The sequence below is a fragment of the Myotis daubentonii genome, chromosome 1 (genome assembly GCF_963259705.1).
Source record: "Myotis daubentonii chromosome 1, mMyoDau2.1, whole genome shotgun sequence".
Classification (NCBI taxonomy): Eukaryota; Metazoa; Chordata; class Mammalia; order Chiroptera; family Vespertilionidae; genus Myotis; species Myotis daubentonii.
The window spans coordinates 2,883,958-2,905,703 of record NC_081840.1 but is presented as its reverse complement, the minus strand read 5'-3'; the positions used below and the strand labels follow the sequence as shown (position 1 = coordinate 2,905,703).

The window sequence follows — 21,746 nt, the reverse complement described above, 5'->3', positions numbered from 1 at the left end:
GGTCCCTCAGCCCAGCCTGCACCCTCTCCAGTTGGGACCCCTCGGGGGATGTCCAACTGCCTCTTGCAATCTGGGACTGTTGGCTCCTAACCACTCGCCTGCCTGCCTGCCTGATTGAACCTAACCCCTCTGCCTGCCTGTCTGATTGCCCCTAACTGCTCCCCTACCAGTCTGATGCCCCTAACCGCCTCTGCCTCGCCTCGCACCCGGGACCCAGGATTCCATCCTTCAGCCGGTTGCAGGCACCTGGGACTCGGGTCAGCTTCCCCCCGGGCTGGCTGCAGCCACAGGGGACCATGGGCAGGTGGCTTTGCCTGGGCCACAGCCACAGGCGCTGGCTCCTGGGACTGTGGGGCAGCAGCTTGTCCCTCTCCCAGGCTGCAGGCGCTGGTGCCCGGGACTGTGGGGTAGGCGGCTTCCTCTCCCAGGCCACTTGTCCCTCACTCAGGCTGCAGCTGCAGGCGCTGGTTCCCAGGACCACAGGGCGGGCAGCTTTTCTCTCTCCTGGGCCACAGGTGCAGCCACTGGTGCCCGGGACCACAGGGCGGGCAGCTTGTCCCTCTCCTGGGCCGCAGCCTGGCTAGTCTACATTCCTGTCTCATGAGCTCATTTGTGTCTGGCTGGTCCCCATTCCTCTCTCGCGAGCTCATTTGTCCCTGGCTGGTCCCCATTCCTCTCCCCAGTGTTGAGTGTCTGAGCCATTAAGGCATGAGGGCATGATGACTATTTGCATATTAGCTCATTATATAGGACTAGAGGCCTGGTGCACAAAAAATTGTGCACTCGGGGGGGAACAGGGGGTCCCTCAGCCTGGCCTGTGCCCTCTCGCAGTCTGGGACCCCTCGGGAGATAACGCCCTGCTGGCTTAGGCCTGCTCCTGGGTGGCAGAGGGCAGGCCCAATCCCTAGGTGCAGCCCCTGGTCGGGCTCAGAGCAGGGCCGATTGGGGAGTTGGGGCGCCGCCCCCTGTCATGCACAGAGCAGGGCGGATCAGGAGGTTGCGATGCCACCCTCAGTCACGCTCAGGGTAGGGCCGATTAGGGGGTTGGGGCACCGCCACCTGTCACACTCAAGGCAGGGTCCATGGGGAGGTTGTGGTGCCACCCCCTGTCACGCACAGAGCAGGGCCAATCAGGGGGTTGGGGCACTGCCCCCTGTCACGCACAGAGCAGGGCCCATCAGGGAGGTTGGGGCTCCTTACCCTGTCACGCACAGAGCAGGGTCGGTCAGGGGGTTGGGGAGCTCCCCCCCTGTCACGCACAGAGCAGAGCCCATCAGGAGGTTGGGGAGCTCCACCCTGTCACTCACAGAGTAGGGCCGATAGGGGAGTTGGGGCACCGCCCCCTGTCACACACAGAGCAGGGCTGATCAGGGGGTTGGGGCGCCGCCACTCTCACACTCAGGGCAGGGCCGATGGGGAGGTTATGGCTCTACCCTGTCACACACAGCGCAGGGCCCGTGGGGGCGGGGGGGTTGGGGCGCTGCACCCTGTCACACACAGAGCAGGGCCGATCAGGGGGTTGGGGCGCCGCACCCTGTCACACACAGAGCCGCAGGGCGATCAGGGGGTTGGGGAGCTCCCCCCTATCAGGCACAGAGCAGGGCTGATCAGGAGGTTGGGGTGCCTTCCCCTGTCACGAACAGAGCAGGGCGGATAGGGAGGTTGTGGCCCTGCCCCCTGCCACACACAGAGCCACAGGATGATCAGGGGGTTTGGGCACTGCCCCCTGTCACGCTGATCCCAGTGCCGGGAGGCCTCTTGGCTCCGCTGATCCCGGTGCTGGGAGGCATATTACCCTTTAACTATATAGGATAGAGGCCTGGTACATGGGTGGGGCTGGCTGGTTTGCCCTGAAGGGTGTCCTGGATCAGGGTGGGGGTCCCCACTGGGGTGCCTGGCCTGTCTGGGTAAGGGTCTGAGGGCTGAAGCTCCCAACTGCTCCTTTTTTTCTTTCTTTTTTTTTTATTCTGGGCCAATTTTAGTTCTGGCTCCAGCTCTGAGGCCTCTGCTGCTGAAAGCAGGTATCTCGTTTGTTTGGGTTCTATAATCGAAACAATGTATAACTCCAGCTCTGAGATCCCGGCTCGCTGAAAGCAGGTTTCTGGGGTTTTGTTTAGCTTCTATATTTGTTACAATGTTTCAAACTGCAGGCTCAGAGGCCGGCAAGGCAGGCGGGGAACGTTGGTTTCCTCTGTCACTGAAGCAAGCAAGCCTCATGTTAGTTGCAAGCTGCCTGGCTGCCAGCCGCCATCTTAGCTGACAGTTAATTTGCATATCGCCCTGATTAGCCAATGGGAAGGGTAGCGGTTGTATGCTAATTACCATGTTTCTCTTTTATTAGATAGGATACTGTTAAGTACAAAATATCTGTATTTTCATGTAAGTAGTAAATATTCATTTGAAATCCTATTGTATACACAAAATGAAAGGAAAGAATAACATGCTTTTACTTAGTTCATGTATCTAAATTTTGTTTTCAAATTTTGTGATATTTCTGTTTATGTGTACTTCTAAATTTACTGTTCTAATTTGTAGTGAACATTTCTTTTTTACATTCAATATATTAAAAACACCACACAGAATAGTATGTCATATAATGGAAAGAGTTTTATAAAATCCTAGAAGCCTGGTGCATAGATTGGTACCCCGTTGGGGTCCCTCAGCCTGGCCTGCGCCCTCTTGCAATCTGGGATCCCTCAGGGGATATCAGAGAGCTGGTTTCAGCCCAGTCCCTGTAGGCCAGGTCGAGGGACCCCATTGGTGCATGAATCCGTGCACCAGGCCTCTAGGATGCATGTATGATCTTTGATTAATCTCTTCCCTCTCTACCCCCATTCCTCCCTTCCCTCTGAGATTCATCAGTCTGTTCCAGGTTTCCATGCCTGTGCATTGACCGTCTGCCCCCTGATGGTCATTGCATGTCCTAGTGGCTGGCCGGTCACTTAGGCTTTTATATAGAGAGATGAGATGAGATAGCAGCCAATATTCTCTCAGCAATGTAAAGCTTTATCCTACTTGAATTTCAAAGCTCCCCATTATAATAATCTGAATCTTCAAAAATTGAATATTATAATGCTTACTAGAGGCCTAGTGCATGAATTTATGCAAGGGTGAGGTCCAGCTGGCCTGCCACGATTGGGGCCGATTGGGCTGGGCAGGTCTGGGGGAGACCACGGGCGGTTGGCCGGCTGCCTTGCCCCCTGATCGATCTCCTGGTCGAGGGGACAATGTGCATATTAGCCTTCTATTATATAGGATATGTAAGCCAAGATGGTGAACATGAACTTATACTGGACGCAATACAGGGTGGGGTAAAAGTAGGTTTACAGTTGTGAGTATGCAAAACAGAGTTTATTCTTGTATTATTATGTATTAATTATTGTATTATTTTTCCATATGAACAACTGTAAAACTACTTTTGCCCTACCCTTTATATCTGGTTAAGAAATTTTTCTCTAACAAGTATCTTGAACCCGAACCTGATATAGGTGGATGGTTGAATTCATTTAGAATTGAGGTTGTTCCCAGTGGTGTGACAAATTCAAAGGACAACAGCATTTAGTACCCTGTAAGAGTGACATGGTGACCTTTGGATTCTAAGTTTTATCTGTGTCATGGACCAGGGATCTCAGTCAATGGCATGGAGGTTGAAGAGCCAGAAGTGAGCCAGAAGGATTGAAGAACATACCTGATCATGGGAATCTCTAAATTTATATTTTAGAAGTGGCACATTTTTAGTGATGTACCTGAGGCAGGGAATGTTCTAGCTAAAGTTTGTTGAATAAACGAGTGTCAGGTTCAGGGAATGACTAAGAGAATGTATTTGGGGAGATTGTCACGTATGATGAAGTGGCAAGAAAATGACAGTTAAATATGAATCAAATCTGGATGATATGGAAATGATCGTGCCAAATTAAATTAACTTTGTAATGTGATGTATTAGTTGATTTGCCTGAATGATATTAACATTAAATTATGAAGACACATCAGAGGGATATGAGTACAGTGATTTGAGAAGCAGATTACACTGCTCTTTTACTCAATAACTTAAAATTGATTTGTGGGGCCAACTTATTCAGAATATATACTAATAGACTAGTTTAATTGTCTTTCTTCTTTCTTTAAGAAAGTCTTACCTGTCCAAAAGGCAGCTTCACGAACTTTATGCATTTTTCTACGTTATAATCGTAAACAAGAACAGAGACTTGAGGTCATTCAAAAATTAATTGAACGTGAGTAATCATTGTCTATTATTTTGAAAAAAGGTAAACAAATTAGATGGTCTTAATTATCTCTGACTTATGTATCATTTTGCCATGAGTAGTTAAGCTGATGTTGGTAATACCTAGAGTGTTTGTGTTTGAGTCTTACAAGTAATTTTTAGTTTGTTTTAGAAATTCATATGACAGGATCAGAGCTGTGATGAATGAAAGCAATAATTATTCTGGGCCTTTTTTTGTGTGTGAATTTCTGCAGTCAAAAACTTAAAATATGTATACTTTTGTTGAAAGCCTAGTTTCTCCCCTAATGAAAAATAATTTGAAACTAAAATATAAAAAGAATATCCATGTATCTAAGCATTTATCTTTCTATTTTCAATATTAACAGTGAGGGTTTTTTTGAATAGAGTTGAATAAATGTGAATCTGTGAGTTTAGGTGGCTTATAATATGTTAAAAATTAAGTCAATTAACAAATGTAAATTTATTTTAATTTGCTAAGGGCCAAAATCAAGACAAAAACCTTTAGTGCAGCGGTTCTCAACCTGTGGGTCGCGACCCCTTTGGGGGTCGAACGACCCTTTCACAGGGGTCGCCTAAGACCATCGGAAAACACATATATAATTACATATTGTTTTTGTGATTAATCACTATGCTTTAATTATATTCAATTTGTAACAATGAAATTGGGGGTCACCACAACATGAGGAACTGTATGCATTAGGAAGGTTGAGAACCACTGCTTTAGTGGAAGTGTTAATTCTAAAAATAGTGGCCTACATCTGTATCTCCTTAGCGAATTTGTTAATTATTGTATACTTGCTTTGATAATCATGTTTTTAAGCTTTTATTAAACTGTTGTCCAGTATAGGCAGGTAAAGAGATTTTCTGGTTATTGGAGTTTACCATTTTAAGTATAGATTGCCGCTTTTCAAAACGTTAGAGTACATAAAATTTCATTTATGAAGTTATGCTTAGTATACTTTAATGTTTCATTTTTTAGTCTATTTTAATTACATTTTTATTTTTTATTGGGTAGGACCTTACATTTAAAATGTTTTATTGATTTATTTTTATTGATTGACTTTAGAGTGAGAGAGGAGAAAAGAGAAACATAAATTTGTTATCCCACTTATTTACATATTCATTGGTTGATTCTTATATGTGCCCTGACTGGGGGTCAAACCCACAGCCTTGGTGTATGGGCACCATGCTCTCACCCATGAGCTACCTGGCCAGGGCTAAAATTTTTTATTTTAAAAGAAGATTCTATTTTGGTTTTAAATATTAAAAATGTTGCCTTTGAACATTTATATAATAAGGAAGAAAATTATTCTTTTAATTTGATCCCAATTATTTTAATTCTGTAATTTAATAATATTGTATTTACATATGACTATTCACTTCAATGCATTTTTAAGGAAACAAGGAAGAAAACAGTTAATTTGGTTGCTGAAAGGTTTTGAAGTTATACATATCTGCGTTTGAATTCTAGCTCTGCACTTAACCTGCTCTGCGACTGTAATGTCTTTGAACCTCAGTATCTTTATCTTTTAGGAGGGATAATTATGTGCTTATCCCATTGGATTGTTTTCCAGGATTGAAGGAGATAATATGTTTAAAGCACTTAGCACATAGTGGGTGATCAAAAATAGTAGATGTAGTCATTCGATATTTACTAAATGCTCATGGGATCGAATGCAATGTTTAATAGATTTTTTCTGTTTTTTGAGGTATTATTAACTTGGGGGGGTCTACAAACCTGAGGTATATAATATGATTTTTTTCCTCTTATCTCTTGCATTTGCTAAATAAATTGTGGGTTTAAAGAAACGTGCCATGGATTTTGTGTCTGATTCTGTCATGTATTTTCATGTAGGAAAAATTAAACTTATGTTAATTTTTTGGTTTTGTTTTTAGAACTGGGCCAAGGAAAAAGTTATTGGAATAGACTTCGATTTTTGGATACCTGTGAATTTATTATAGAGCTCTTTTCCAAATCATTTTTCTGTAAATATTTCTTTCTACCTGCTATTGAACTGACACATGATCCAGTAGCAAATGTGAGGTATGGTTATCAATCCAATAAAATATTTGAAAAATGTATTTTAATGTATCTACTATAATGAATATATGCAAAATGTTGTTTTAGTCAATTAAAAATTCAAGTAGAGAATTTGTATTAGCTTTGGAATTCTTAGTGAACAGGGGTAGGGCTGCTGTGAAGGCTTTTTCTTGCCTTTCCAATGTTTAGCTGTCTTGCATTTTTGAAACCCAATAGATGTTATTTGCAGTTGGTTAACTGTTTGATTAGAGGGAACAGGACTGGAAGTGGCTTGCTTGGAAATTGAAAAAAGTAATAGATATATTTTGCCTTTTTTCCCCCTCCCAAAATAAGCATATTATTTCTTTCTTTTAATTGTGGTAAAATACGTAACATAAAATTTACCATTTTTACCATTTTTAAGTGAATAGTCCAGTGGCATTTCATAAACGCATACTCTTCCAGTTATTTGTACAGTGCATAATGAGTTGAAGAGAACTGTAGCCCGTCAGCCATTAGATATCTGTGTTTTATGCGCCATGTCTCTGTTCTGAACTTGAGGACCTCAGGTCTGGAGGGGAGAGACACAAAGTCAGGTGGCCAAGATTTCCCTGAATAGAAGGACTCCTGAACTCCCTGCTGGGTTTTCACATGCTACCCACTTAGTCTATGCTGTGTGACATGTGCATCTTTTATAATGAACTCGCGTGAATTGTAGGCAATATTATAAAACTAACAGGAAGAATTGTCAAGGCAATAAACATGGGTTGCTGTTGAGAGAAAATATACAAGAAGAATTGCCAAGGATGTTGAAAAGTTCAACCTGAGAATTTTGAGATCATTGTTTAAGGGGACCATCTCTAGAGATTGGCTTCGTTTTGAATTTGTGTGTGAGAACACACAGAAAGCACTGTTGCATCGGCTTCAGTAGTTTGTGCATCTCCTTTCTGCTAAGTAAGTGAGAGGCACGGGTTCCATAGAGTAAATTTAAAGAACTGTTGATAATTCTTTAGAATTTAGCTCTTGCTAAAGAAGTAATGGATCTGACCATATTATTAACATTTTGAAAATTGAAGTTGTGATTCTGGAAAAGTGGCTTTCAATGAGATGAACTATCACCAAGAAGTTGACAAAAATTATTTGAAAGGAAATGGAATCATCTCTCTCTGGGCAGTGGGACTAATCATATAGCATTGGCGCTAAGGGAAAGCAACCTGCCAATGCAAAAGCCAAGTGCAGATTAATTGAAGATTGCTCTATGAATGGTGATGATATTTGTGGGTAAGAGCTCACTGAATAGCAGGAAGTGTTGGTTCCCACTTCCTGCCTAGGTGGCTGCCAGCCCCTCAAATGGGTCCAGCACCACCTTGTACTAACTGGCTTTGGGTACAAAAGCCTTTGCCCAGTGCTATAGAGATTGCAGATAGAATAGGAGCCATCACAGGTAAGGGTGGTAGGGTCATGCAGGTTAGGAGGAGAGTTTCTGGAGCCACTGCCTAAGCTGGCTGTGTGTCTTTGGGCAAGTTACAAAACCTCCCTGTGCATCCATTTCCTTAGTACCTACTTCATAGGGTGTTCTGAGGAATACAGCAGAGATAATGTACATAAAGAGTTTGGTTTACCAGAAAGGTGTTGCCCCTAATCTCAAAGTCTTCATAATATCATGGGCCCAGGATTCTCATAGAGATAAATCATTACTGTAGTTTGTATAACTTCTGATGAATAAATGTTTTCTAGACCTGACTTGGGTTATAAAGAATGAAGTGTGCATATACTGTATTTTATTTTTACCATTAAGTGAGTGTTTAAAATTTAAATTCACTGAGTCATTATCAAGGCTGGTAAAATATTATTGGTATTCAAAGAAGGGAGAAAAAATCTCTTTGGGGGACCGAGACCCCTTATTGGAGAATGCATCACAAGACTTAACAGCATGCCTGGTGAGCGCTGAATGAGATGGCTGTCGACAGAGCTGGAAACTCTAGAGGAGGAGCGTGACTCTTTTTGGTTGAATAAAGAACAAATTTTGTTGTATGAGAAGAATCCTTAACTGAGGGTTCAGCTGACAAAGCACCCTGAAATCTCTGGGCATGGGACTTAGCTGTCACCAGGCTCGGCACAGAAATAAAAATAATGTCTGGAGAGCACTCAGCTGACTAAATGAAAACAGCAGCCATAGAACAGACAGCTGCCTAGCATCCCTTTCTAAGTCCAGCCACAGAGCTTGAGCCCAGCCAAGCAGAGCTTCCTCTGAGCTGCCTGCTCCCAGGCAGCTTTTCTGCACTTTCCTGCCTGTCCTCTCACCTCTTGGCGCTCTTCAGTCTGCTCGTTGCTTCCTTATCAGCCTGATCTAGACCGACTGTGCCCTAGACATTCCCCTTTTATCTCGTCTACTCAGGCTGCACCCTGGCTTGCAAATCATCCATATGCTGAAGATTCCTGACTGTCTCTCCAGCATGGACACCTGCCCTGAACAGAAGACTTACTGAATCAACTGCCCACTTAACATGTCCACTAAGTATCTAATAGGCACCTCTGACTTAATGTGTCTCAAAGTAAACCCTCATCTTGCTCCTGAGGTCTTCTCCATCCCAGTAAATAACCATGTCATCTTTCCAATAGCTCAGGTCAAAACCTCCACTCCTTTCTGTCATTCCACTGCCAAGCCCTCAGCACATCCTGCCGCTTGCACAATGTATTCAGAACCCAACACTTCTCACCACCTGACTGCCATCATCTGGTTCAGGCACGTCATTCTTATTTGAATTGCTGAAAGGGCCTCCCCTGTGGTTTCCTTTCTCCTGTCCTTGGCCATCTGCAGTCTAACTCAGCACAATAGCCAGACGATACTTTCAAAACCTCAATCAGCCCTGGTTGGTTTGGCTCAGTGGATAGAGCGTCGACCTGTGGACTGAGGGGTCCTGGGTTCGATTCCAGTCGGGGGCGTGTGCCAGGTTGCGGGCTTGATCCCCAGTGGGGGATGTGCAGGAGGCAGCCAGTCCATGATTCTCTCTCATTGATGTTTCTATCTCTCTCTCTCTCTACCTCTCCCTCTCTGAAATCAAAAATATAACAAACAAACAAAACCCCTAAGTCAGACAATTTAACTCCCCTGCTCAAACCTTCCCTGGCTTCTCATTGCACTTAAAAGCCAGTCTCGGAACAGTGGCCTGCAAGGCCCTGGATGAGCTGGCCTCTACTGCTGCTCAAAGATCTGCTAATCTCATCTTTGCCCCATTCTGTCCTCTCATCCAATTTGCCAATTTGGGCCAATTTGTTAATCTGAGACAGCACCTTGGCAAGCTCCCCCTACAGGACATTTTCTCTTACTGCAGCTACTGCCTGTAATGTTCAGGTATTCATGTGACTAATTCCGTCATTGATTTATTTTTTTAGGTCTTTGCTTAAATGTCATCTTTTCAGTGAAACCTTTACTGAAATCCTCTCTGACCACCCGTTTTAAAATTGTAACTTCCCTCCTCTGGTTCTCCCCTGTCTTCTATCCCATGTAATTTTTCTCTACAGCACCTACCACTATCTAACGTTTTACTTTGTTTATCCTCCCTCCCTCCCCTCATGCTAGCATGTAAGCTCCATGACACCACAGGATTCGCTGCTCTTATTCCCATTGTGTCGCAGCACCTGGAATAATGAACACTCGACTCAGTCTAGGCACTCCATGAGCATTTGTTGCATAATAAATGAATTCTTAGGCTACCTACAACTTGGGTTTTTCTTTCAGTTTTATGTCACTATTATTATACAGTTATTAAATTTAAGTTATAAATTTACACACAAGTAAATAGTATTTAATTTATTATAGAATGAAACTTTGCTACTTGTTGCCCAAAGTGAAATCCACTCTGAAGATCCCTGAAGATAAACATCTACTTCAACAGTTAGAAATGTGCGTGAGAAAACTTCTATGTCAAGAAAAAGATAAAGATGTTCTGGCTATTGTAAAAAGAGTAAGTCTCATGCTGGCCACAACATTTGTATTTCTTGCGTTGAGACAGTCTTTATTAGCCCTGGCTGGTGTGGCTCAGTTAGCTGGGCATTGTCCCGTGTACCAACAGGTTGTCAGTTTGATTCCCGGTCAGGGCACGTACCCAGGGTGGGCTCAAATCCTGGTAGGGGGTGTGTAGGGGGCACTGATTGATGTTTTGATCGCACATCACTGTTTCTCCCTCTCCCTTTCTCTCACTTTTAAAATCAATAATCTATTAAAAAAAAGGATAATCTTAATTATATCTTCACTGTTTTAGCTTGATGGGATGGCACTATGTTAAAATCTTTATATCCTTGCTAGTGTACTAAGAATTAGAAACTGATTTGGTTGATGTGTGCTACAATTGGATATGCAAGTCAGCACTCATTAGATATTATTAGTAAAGGGTGTCCCAGAATTCATGCAAGAAGTAATTTTGATAGAAAACACAGGCTTATAATTAAAAATTGTAAATTTTTTTATTGATTCATAAAGTATACAGTATAGGGTTATGTATGGAATAGCATATCGGGTAAATGGCCTCCACGGCTTTGCTGGCACATATGCACTCTTTTGTTGACATTTTCCATGACCGTTTTGCATAATTGTGGCTGAATTTTGATGAGGCTCATTTTCATCTTGATGGCTTGGTTAATCGACAACATTGTCGCATTTGGGGCTCAGAAAATCCACGAGTGATTGTTGAGAAACAAACGCATCCACAGCGTGTCACTGTTTGGTGCGGATTTGGGGCTGGAGGCATCATCAGACCATTCTTCTTCGAAAATGCGGCTGCTCAGGCAGTAACCGTTAATGGTGCTCGCTATCGTGACATGATAATCCAGTTTTTATGTATGCTAGTCCATACATAATCTTATACTGTATACTTTATGAATTAATAAAAAATTTACAATTTTTAATTATAAACCTGTGTTTTCTATCAAAAATTACTTCTTGCGTGAATTTTGGGACACCCTTTAGTAATATAAGCTCCACAGGAGAGAGCTTGGCACATTTTTGGTGCTCAATAAATGCTGTTTAACTAGTAATGAATACCTCATTCACCAGACTTTATTTACAAGCAATTATAATCTGGGAAAGCTTTGTTGGTAAAATGGAAAAGGCACATTTGATAGACATTTAGCCATGAAGGGGCCCTCTGCAGTAATTCAGTGTGTGTGACTTTACAGAAGATCTAGACCTAGAGATATTAAGTGTCTGCTTAAGATCATATTAGTAAGGGACAGAAATAGGACTAGAGTATAGATCTCTTACTCCCAAGAGCATCCTTTTTTCAATAAAGTAACATTGTGTCTTACGGTTTTTGTTTTGTTTTAGTATGTGATCTTATAGGGATTGTTTGGGAATGTTGGAACACTAAAACAGTCAGAATTTTGATTTGTGAAGTCAAACCTTAACCCTTTGAATGCCAACCAATATCCTAGGAACTATGCTAAAATTGCCAAGGCATTTTTTGCTGATTTTACAGAAAAAAATTATGAATTGCAAGTAAATGAAGTTACATATTCAAAAATCACTACAAACATTCAGCATCATAAGTAATCTGCACTTAGGTGCCATCTGTCAATAAAGAGTGAACTACTAGCATCTAATAGTGACACTGCAGGAGGAGCGCGATCATGCTCCCTGTCACTCTAGGGGTTAAAATACTTTAGTCTTCAAGAACTCTACATGCTCGATATATAACTAATGCTAATCCTATATAATAAAAGCCTAATGTGTTAAGTGTCTGACCTTTTGCTCAACCGTTTGACCAGTCGCTATGACACACACTGACCATCAGGGGGCAGATGCTCCAGCCGGTAGGTTAGCTTGCTGCTGGGGTCTGGCCATTCGGGACTGGGCAAGATGGGCCGGACATGTCCTGGAGCACCTCCTGTGGTCCCTCCCCAGTCCCAATCGTGCACCGGTGGGGTCCTTTGGCATGGCCTGCACCCTATCACAATCTGGGACCTCTCGGGGGATGTCAGAGAGCTGGTTTCAGCCCAATCCCCACAGGCCAGGCCAAGGGACCCCACCAGTGCACGAATCCGTGTACCAGGCCTCTAGTGTTTTTATAAGATTAAGTCAAATTAAAGTGATTACTTTTTGCCCTAGCTGGTTTGGTTCTGGATAGAGCTTCGGCCCAGGACTGAAGGGTCATGGGTTCAATTCTGGTCAAGGGCACATACCTCAGTCAATCCATGTGTCTGTCGCATCAATGTTTCTCTCTGTCTCTCCCTTTCCTTCCTCTTGCTCTAAAAAATCAATGGAAAAATAGCCTCGGGTGAGGATTAACAACAACAAAACAGTGGTTGCTTTTATGAATCTGAATGTGAACTTCAGGACACATAGTTTTTGAGAATTTATTTGTAGTGAGAGAAATTAATTTATTAATATCTTAAATAATGGCATTGATTTGAGAAAAAGAAGAATTCTTTGTTTGTGATTTTTTTTCCCCTAGAAATAATTTCCAGTGTCACATGAGGAACTTTTTAATGAAGTGACTTGATAACTTTGTATTAATTAGTATAATTTTATTTTACTGAGATGTGAATTCCTCTTCATCAACTGAAATATCCAGAAATAGCCAGCCCCTGGACATGCATCTAAATTTAAACACACACACACTTACACTTGTTTCTATCAGATATTTCTGACCTTGCTATTTAATTACAGAAGTTTAGTCAATGAAGTTAACATGCCAAAATAGTACATGAGAGGGTTAGCTACTTTTCTGAAAGAATCTGTTAGCTTAAGATAATATAAATTAACCCCATAAATAGGTACAGAAATGATATAATTAAATCAATGGATTATTCTGGAATACTTCTCTTATTTTGAGTATGAAGTAAATCTTTCCCATCAAAATTCTGTAGTACCATGTTATCATACTGAGGTGTTGGTATGGGAACCTTTGAGAGAAGCTACACAAAGCTTCCGGATAAACATGGAATAGCTGACTCTTGTCAGTTTTTTAAGATGGGAAATAACTTTATTTAAAAGATACTTCATGGGATACATTTCCAAATTTTTATAAATTTCAGCATAAAAATAAAATTTTAAATATATCTTTGCAATGAATAGCATTGGCTTATGAAAGTGTAGATGTACTTTATTTTGGCCACTAGAGAGAAGTACTCTACTCTGTCAGAGACAGAGCCGTGGGGTAGATGGATCATTGTTAGATTGAAATAGTTGGTGTCAGACTAATATATTCTGAAAGACAAATATTACATTGAGAGAATGCTTTCAGAATAAAGTCTTTTCTATTGGTTAGAGTGTCATATTGATAAAAAGTTTATGTGGGAAGGAAAGGAATTAAGAATTTTAAGCCAAAGGATAGATTACTTCATATATATTTAGCTAAAAGGTTTTTATAAAGTTCAGAAATTATACTGTATTTCTGAAAATTCAGAAGAGTGGCACTGAGAATTATTAGAAATTAGTTAAATTGCATATGTTTAGTATTTAAAATATTCCTCTAGACTTGCTCTTCTTTTATTTTTTCAAAAAAATATTTTTATTGATTTCAGAGAGGAAGGGAGAGGGAGAAGGAGAAATAGAAACATCAATGATGAGAGAGAATCGTTGATTGGCTGCCTTCTACACACCCCACACTGGGGAATCGATCCTGAAACCCCGGCATCTGCCCTGACCAGGAATTGAACTGTGACCTCCTGGTTTATAGGTCTGCACTCAAGCACTGAACCACACCGGCCAGGCGTAGACTTGCTCTCCTTAAAGTAAAAAACTTTAAAAGTTTAAATAGAGCCTGGCATTACAAATATAGAGATTGATGGAAAATAAAAAATACAATGTAGAATTGGGAAGAACTTCAAAAGGTTTCTAACTTAACCTTATACATCATGTAGAAGTCTCCTATTTGAAACTCCCTCTGGAAAGAGTCTTTTTGTGAAATGATGGTTGATTTTATTACTGTTGAATATTTTAAAAACTTTCTTTACAGACTGTGTTAGAGTTGGACAGAATGGAAATGTCTATGGATGCTGTAAGTACACTCTCTTGCTTTTATTCTTAAAAGTTGACATACACTCATCATTAATGTTCCACAGTTTCATTTTAAACTTAAACTTAGTTTCAGAACAAGTTTTATGAGAAAGATTTGTTGGATCAAGAGAAAGAAAGAGAGGAACTGCTTCTTTTGGAAATGGTATGTTATTTTCACATGCACACACACGTATTTTTTTCTGACCAATATTAAATATGCTTTGTTATTAAACCTATTAAATAATTTCTTTCAATTTTACACTACTCTTTTTCTTCCTAAATCACTAAAAAGTCCTGATCTTTTTTTTTTTTTTTTTTATCCTCACTGGAGGATATTTTTTCCATTGATTACTAGAGAGAGAGAGTGGAAGTAAGGGAGGAGGGGAGAAAGAGAGAAACATCAACATGAGAGAGACACATTGATTAGTTGCCTCTGGCATTTGCCCCTACCGGGGCCAGGGAACCTGCAACCACAACTGAGGTATGTGCCCTTGACTGGAAGTTGAACCCACAGCCCTTTGGTCTGTGGGCTGATGCTTTTTATTTATTTATTTTATTTTATTGATTTTTTACAGAGAGGAAGGGAGAGAGATAGAGAGTTAGAAACATCGATGAGAGAGAAACATAGATCAGCTGCCTCCTGCACATCTCCTACTGGGGATATGCCCGCAACCCAGGTACATGCCCTTGACCGGAATCGAACCTGGGACCTTTCAGTCCGCAGGCCGACGCTCTATCCACTAAGCCAAACCGGTTTTGGCTGGGCTGATGCTTTAACCACTGAGTAAACCAGCCAGGGCAAGAGTCCTGATCTTTTGATATCTGTTATTTTATGAACTATAAGGAAAATGATATTTGAAAGGCTTTAAAAACTATTTTATTTAAGTATTATTGACATACAATTAACTGCATATATTTTAGGTGTACGATTTGAGGAATTTTAACATGGGCATATCTATGAAACCATCACCACAATCAAAGCGCCAAACATTTTCATTCCCTTAAAGGTTTCTGCATGGCCCTTTATGATTCATATCTTTTACTCCAGACTCCAGAAAGCATTACTCTAGTTTCTGTCACTACAAATTAGTTTGCAACAAGAATTTATATAAATTTAATAATATGTATATGATTTTTTTTGTCATGCTTTTTCCAGCATCATAATTTATTTTTATACGAAGTTTAGGATCAGTTTGTTCATTTCTATAAAAAGCCTGCCAGAATTTTTGTGAGGATTATGTTAGGATTGATCTACAGTTCAATTTGGAGAATTGCCATCTTAACATGAGTCTTCCTAATTCATGTACTATGTCTACCCCTCCATTTATTTAGCCTCCTTTACTTTTTATAAGTTTTATTTTATTGTTTAAAGTATTACATATAGTATTATAAATGTCGCCTTTTCCCCCCATTGACCCCCCCCCGCCCCCCCCCATCCCCAGTCCCTAGCCTCCTTTACTTTTTCTCATAGCAGGGGTCCTCAAACTACGGCCCGCGGGCCACATGCAAATACAAATATTGTATTTGTTCCGTTTTTTTTTTTAATATATTTTATTGATTTTTTACAGAGAGGAAGGGAGAGAGATAGAGAGTCAGAAACATCGATGAGAGAGAAACATCGATCAGCCGCCTCCTGCACATCCCCCACTGGGGATGTGCCCGCAACCCAGGTACATGCCCTTGACCGGAATTGAACCTGGGACCTTTCAGTCCGCAGGCCGACGCTCTATCCACTGAGCCAAACCGGTTTCGGCTCCGTTTTGTTTTTTTTTTTTACTTCAAAATAAGATATGTGCAGTGTGCATAGGAATTTGTTCATAGTTTTTTTTTAAACTATAGTCCGGCCCTCCAACGGCCTGAGGGACAGTGAACTGGCCCCCTGTTTAAAAAGTTTGAGGACTGTCTCATAGTGTTAAGTGTAGCATTCAAGGAAGTCTTTTGTTAGATTTATTTCTAAGTATATTATGTTTTTGGTATCATTATAAATGGAATTAAAATTTTTAATTTCACTTTCTAGTTCAGGATTAAGACTAAGAGCGCTCTAATATTTTTTAGAACTGAATCATTTATGCCTAAGAGAAAAATCAGGCAATAGATAAAGACCCATAGATGATCCTGATACTGGAGTTAGCAGACAAGGACTTCAGGATAACTATGATTACTATGATCAAGATAATAGAGGAAAAGATAGAGAACATAGATAACACTACTGTTGGCAGATAACTCTTAATGATATTTTATTTTTCAGTTTTATATTTTTTATTTTCAGTTTTAGAATTTTCATTTGGTTCTTTTCATGCAGTCCAATTCTATATGGAGATTTTTTTGTTGTTGTTAATCCTCAACCGTGGATTTTTTTTTTCCATTAATTTTTAAACAGTGGAAGGGAGGGAGGGAGAGAGGGGAGAGAGGCGAGAAAGGGATGGAGGAGAGACAGAGAGACAGACAGACACAGACAGACATGATGTGAGAAAGACACATTGCTTGGTTGCCTCCCTCACATGCCCTGAATGAGGCCGGGTATTGAACCTGTAACCCAGGTATGTGCCCTTGACCAGGAATTGAACCCACAACCCTTTGGTGTGTGCTGGACTTTCCAAACACGAAGCCACACCAGCCAGGGCTGTGTGGACATTTTTATCTTGTCTCTTTTCTTACCCTTTTCATTATTTCACAGGTGCACAGGAAAAGAATGTGTGTTCTCCAGTTGTTGAGTGTGGTGTTCTATATATATAGTTTGTTCAGAACTTGACATGCTTGTTGATTTTCTTGCCTACTTATTCTATTGGGATAAGGGACGCGAGTTTTGGTAATGTTTTATATCCTGATCTGTGAGCTGCTATGGCTATATAGGTATGTTCATTTTGGGAAAATTTATTGAGCTGTACTCTTATAATTTGTGTACTTTCTCTATGTATATTATACTTCAATAAGACATCTTTTTTTTTTTTATCCCCCCGCCCTAGACAGTCCCCTAGCCTCCCCTATCCCCCAGTGTCCAATAAGACATCTTTTAACATGTCCCAAGGACCATTTCCTTTCTTCTCAGTCTTTTTAAAGAAAAACATTTTGCTTTGCCAGGTGGCTCAGTGGTGGAGCATCAGCCCATGAACCACGAAGTCACTGGTTCGATTCCCAGTCAGGGCACATGCCTGAGTTGTGGGCTTGGGGTGTGCAGGAGGCAGCCAGCCAATTGATGTTTCTATCTCTCTATCACTCTCCCTTCTCCTCTCTCTAAAATAAATAAAAACATATTTGAAAAAAACCCCAAAAAGCACTATTTTGCTATTTACCAATCAGAAATGTAAATGACTAATAGTAACAAATATTTTGCTAATGAGAATCAGTAAATACATCTTAGAAAATAAAGGCTCATTCCCATAATGTTACTAAACTCCTTGTTTTAGCTTAACAAATCCCCAAAAGCACAATTCTGGAGAGGTAAGAAAACACACAAAACACAGAAAACACTGGAGACACTAATTTGGAAAAAAAATTACTTTTTAAAGGAATTTTTATAAACAATATTTGTATGTCTGGAACTTAGAGTAATTTCTCACTAGAACATTTTCTAAATCTATGCTTACCTTTAATGCTCAGATACTATTTTAATAATAGGAACAATTAGAGAAAGAGAAGCAACAAGAGGGGAGGCCCGTGAATGAAAAAACCTTTGAAAAGAAACGTAAGTTGTTTTCTTATGTCTTCATCACTAAATCACACGATTAATGTTTCATCCTGGCATTCTGAAAGACCATGTTGAGTTACTAATTTTATATGGAAAATTGCTTTTAATTTTAAAAGTAGTTTTAAAAAACTGGCTGCTTAATGCTGTATGGGTGTTAAGAAACATGAATAAGTGATGGGGGTCAGTGTGGAGCTTCAGATCCTTCAAAGGAAAGTGATAGCAGCAATAAGAATGTGAAGTTAATCACTGAATAACTAAGATCGAAATGTGTAAATATGCAGAGTAAGACTATGTGGGAAAGAATGCTGCTTAGCAAGGGATAGTGTTTCATTTTTTCTGTGTTGTCTGTATGTTTGTGGAGATTAATAAGAACCCAGAGGGCATGGCAGCACTCAAAGCAGAGTTTATTTTAGGCAGAGACATCAAGACACCAACAGCTCTGCCCAAGAGCATCCCCATTGCTGTTCCTGGGCCCTCTTCCAGCACCCCGTCAGCAAGTAAGAGACAGCCTCTTATGCCTCCTGTTCCTTTTATAAACAGTAATTATAGGGCAAGTCACGCTCTTAGATGAGATGCATTGTGCTAAAGCACCGTTTTCCTTTCAGTGTTTGTTTTGGTAGCTCTTATTGGACAGTTGGGATAAAGATAGCCCAATAGCTCAAACGAAGGAAAGGAAGCTAGCCCATCTGTGTTTACTGAAAACGGTGGGAGTGGGAGAGGGAACGGGCGTGGAGCATCTAAAGGTGAAGTGAACAGTTACTTTTTTCTTCTGCTTGTTACTCTAGGCAAGGAAATCAAGAAATCCAAATTGATTCGAAGCCAATCTATTAATAATCAAGCTTTTCATGCAAAATATGGAAACTTAGACAAGTGTGCTAGGTATGATCTGTCAGTTCTTCATGTTTGAATTTTTATTTTATAGTCACATCTTATTATATGTGAAATATTTATAGTACTATAAAAATTAGCACTAATTTTGAGTTTTCTATAGGTAAATAATTTTTTTTCTTCTGTAAAGACTTAAAAAAATAGTAGTCTACCAATTTGCATAAAAATATGTACTGGTATTCTAGGAAGACTACAGCCATGACAATATATAATGCCTTGCCCTGGCCAGTTAGTTCAGTGGTTAGCATTAGTCTACGCACTGAAGGGTTGAGGGTTCAATTCCCGGTCAAGGGCACATAATTATTGTGAGGCATGAAATAGAAAGAATAAATGAGAAATAGAAGTAACAAGCATGTTTCATAGGAAATAGGGGAAAGCATTTAAAAAAAGAAGATTTAAAAAGACCAAACGCTGGATGAATGGGATTGAAATAAACATGTTCTTGCATTTGAAACGTAATTATGTTCTTTTCCAGTAAAACTTCTACAGCAGCATATACACCTTCTGCCTCAGGGTTAGCAAAGACTTCTATGATTTCACTAACTGGTAAGTAGAAATCTGAGCTCCTCAAAGCATTACTAAATTCAATGAAATATGATTTTCCTTAGATAATTTTTTTATTTCTAGATACAGTGTTTTTTCTAAGTTTGTATCTTTATCAAATACCTATGAATTTTTTTTTTTTTTTTGCAATTGAGAAAATACTTGACTATACTATTTTGTTCTCACTGTATCAAGACTTAAGAGTTCTTTTAAAAGAGAAACAGGACAAAATGATAGGATAGGTTTTGCCACGGTCTGAGGACCCGCTGGAGGCAGAGAGTAAAATTTTTTGCAGTAATTAACTTAGTTAAAACACTAGGGCTTTCCTATAGATAATATACAGCTAAACATTTGCAATAGTATATCTTTGAAACTTTATACCAGGAGTCAGAAAACTTTTTCTGTTAGGAGGCCAGAGAGTCAATAGTTAGGCATAAGAGGCAAATTGGTTTCTGTCACGAGGACTCAACTGTGCCCTTGTGGGTAAAAGTAGCCATAGATGGCACATGAATGGGTGGCTGTGTCCCACTAAGACTACGCACGAGTGCGCGGGGACGTGGGCAGCGCTCCAGCCGCTCAGACACTGCAGGGGGCAGCCACAGGGTGCGGTTCCTTCGGACAACACCTTCCTGTGTGACCCAGCAATTCCACTCCTAGGCTTTGACTGAAGAGAAATCAATACCTACATCTCCACACAGATTTGTACATGATTGTTTAGAGCAGCTTTATTCATCATAGTCAAAACTGGGGGAAATCCAAATGTCTAGCAATAGGAGAATGGATAAACAAATTTTGACATATCCATACAATGGAGTACCAGTCAGCTATAAAAAGGAATGAAGAATCGCTATACATAACAACATGGATGAACCTCAACATAATTATGCTGAATGAGAGGAGCTAGACACAAAAAGGATACACATCTGATTCCATTTATATAAAATTCAGAAAATGCAAACAAATCCCTAATGACAGGAGGCAGAGGGAGTGGGGAACAGAGGGAGCGATTACAGGGGGCAGGAAGAAACATTTGGTAGTGATGCAGTTTATTATATATAAACTGTACTCTAATACATTGATTTTAAAAGAAAAAATGTCCACTACCAGTAAGCTTCCTTCTCCTAGGTTCCCATCGTAGTAAATGGAATATGCCTGACTATGTGTTCCTTTCAGATGACTCATTCCGGACTCGTAATGCCACTAGCCTTCCTCCGTCCTTTTCTCCTAACACTCCCCTCCCCAGCACCTCCCGTGGGACAGGTAACTCAGTTGATCCAAAGAGCAGTGGAGGTAAAGATCTGCCACCACGTAAGGCCACCTTGTAAGTAATCAGCGATGTACTGCTAAGTGTGTCATCCTCCTCTTTTTCTCAGTGCACTTTCCTTCCCACTAATTTCCAAAGAACAGAAACTGTAACAAGGAAATGTTCTAAATTAAAAGGGATTCTTAGCACACGTGCCTCTGTTATGTTGATACTTTATATAAAATGATCTGTCTATGGCAAAGACACGGCAACGTAAGGAAATCAACAAGAGACTTTAAATGGCTCCCACTAATATCTGAGATTTTAAAAATTTTCTGTGAAATGTTTGCCTTCAGGGACTTTATTCAAGAAGACACTGGTGTAATTGCATCCCTTTGAATGGCTAGTGTAAGCGGACAGTGTTTCATGGCCCAGAGCTCAGAAAGATGGGCCCTGCTGCTACTTAAGCAATCTGCCTGCAGCATGGAGTCCAGAGTGTGGGTCAGCATGTGGGAGAGTCCTGTCCACTGTACTTGTCCTTAACATTGAGGTTATAAAGGCCTGTCTCCTCCTTTCCCCCAGGGTTCCTTTTATGTGCTGTTAATGTCTGTGTGAATCACTGAAGCCTTTGTTTCTGTTAGTTTAAACGTGGAAGAGGGTTGCCCCATAAGAACCATCCTGATGACAAACAGGTCATGTCATGTGGATGTGATTTGTCCAGGCTGCCCCAACTCTACTCACAGGTTTACTCTTTCCTACAGGACGCCCGAATCTTCTGATTAAGTCAGAATTTAAATAGCATCCAGATGTCCTTTTAGACATATGTCACTGAATTCATAAATATTCTAATAAAGTTTCTGACATCCATCTTTTATTGGGAACTCCATGCTTTTAGGAACTGAACTATATTGTAACTTATTCTAAATTTCTAATTGCCCACCGGTATATATAAATATAGATGTATGTAAGATTCATTCAAATTTATGGAAAGGAGCTCAAGGAAAGAGTAGGATCATGTATCATAGAAAAAAGTAATAGGAAACAGAAAAAAATGATATTGAGATTACAAATTAGTAACGTTAATATAGAGGGTAGTTTTATTTACAGAGAATGCTCTTTGGA

General features: G+C 40.5%; 1 protein-coding gene across 7 annotated transcripts in view; it reads left to right on the top strand.

The window, feature by feature from the left end:
* Positions 1-21,746, top strand: part of PPP4R4 (protein phosphatase 4 regulatory subunit 4) — a 92,550-nt gene that overhangs the window by 69,273 nt on the left and 1,531 nt on the right. For 3 of the 7 annotated variants that reach the window (XM_059685983.1, XM_059686005.1, XM_059685990.1), the window contains 10 exons: positions 4,127-4,232; positions 6,140-6,287; positions 10,087-10,231; positions 14,222-14,263; positions 14,351-14,425; positions 17,881-17,947; positions 18,364-18,447; positions 18,736-18,829; positions 19,314-19,384; positions 20,555-20,702. In XM_059685983.1, the coding sequence (XP_059541966.1) occupies positions 4,127-4,232; positions 6,140-6,287; positions 10,087-10,231; positions 14,222-14,263; positions 14,351-14,425; positions 17,881-17,947; positions 18,364-18,447; positions 18,736-18,829; positions 19,314-19,384; positions 20,555-20,702 (980 nt within the window). Of the gene's footprint in view, positions 1-4,126; positions 4,233-6,139; positions 6,288-10,086; positions 10,232-14,221; positions 14,264-14,350; positions 14,426-17,880; positions 17,948-18,363; positions 18,448-18,735; positions 18,830-19,313; positions 19,385-20,554; positions 20,703-21,385; positions 21,673-21,746 lie in introns of those variants that run through there. The other 4 variants (XM_059685989.1, XM_059685994.1, XM_059685998.1 and 1 more) reach the window with 4 other exon arrangements.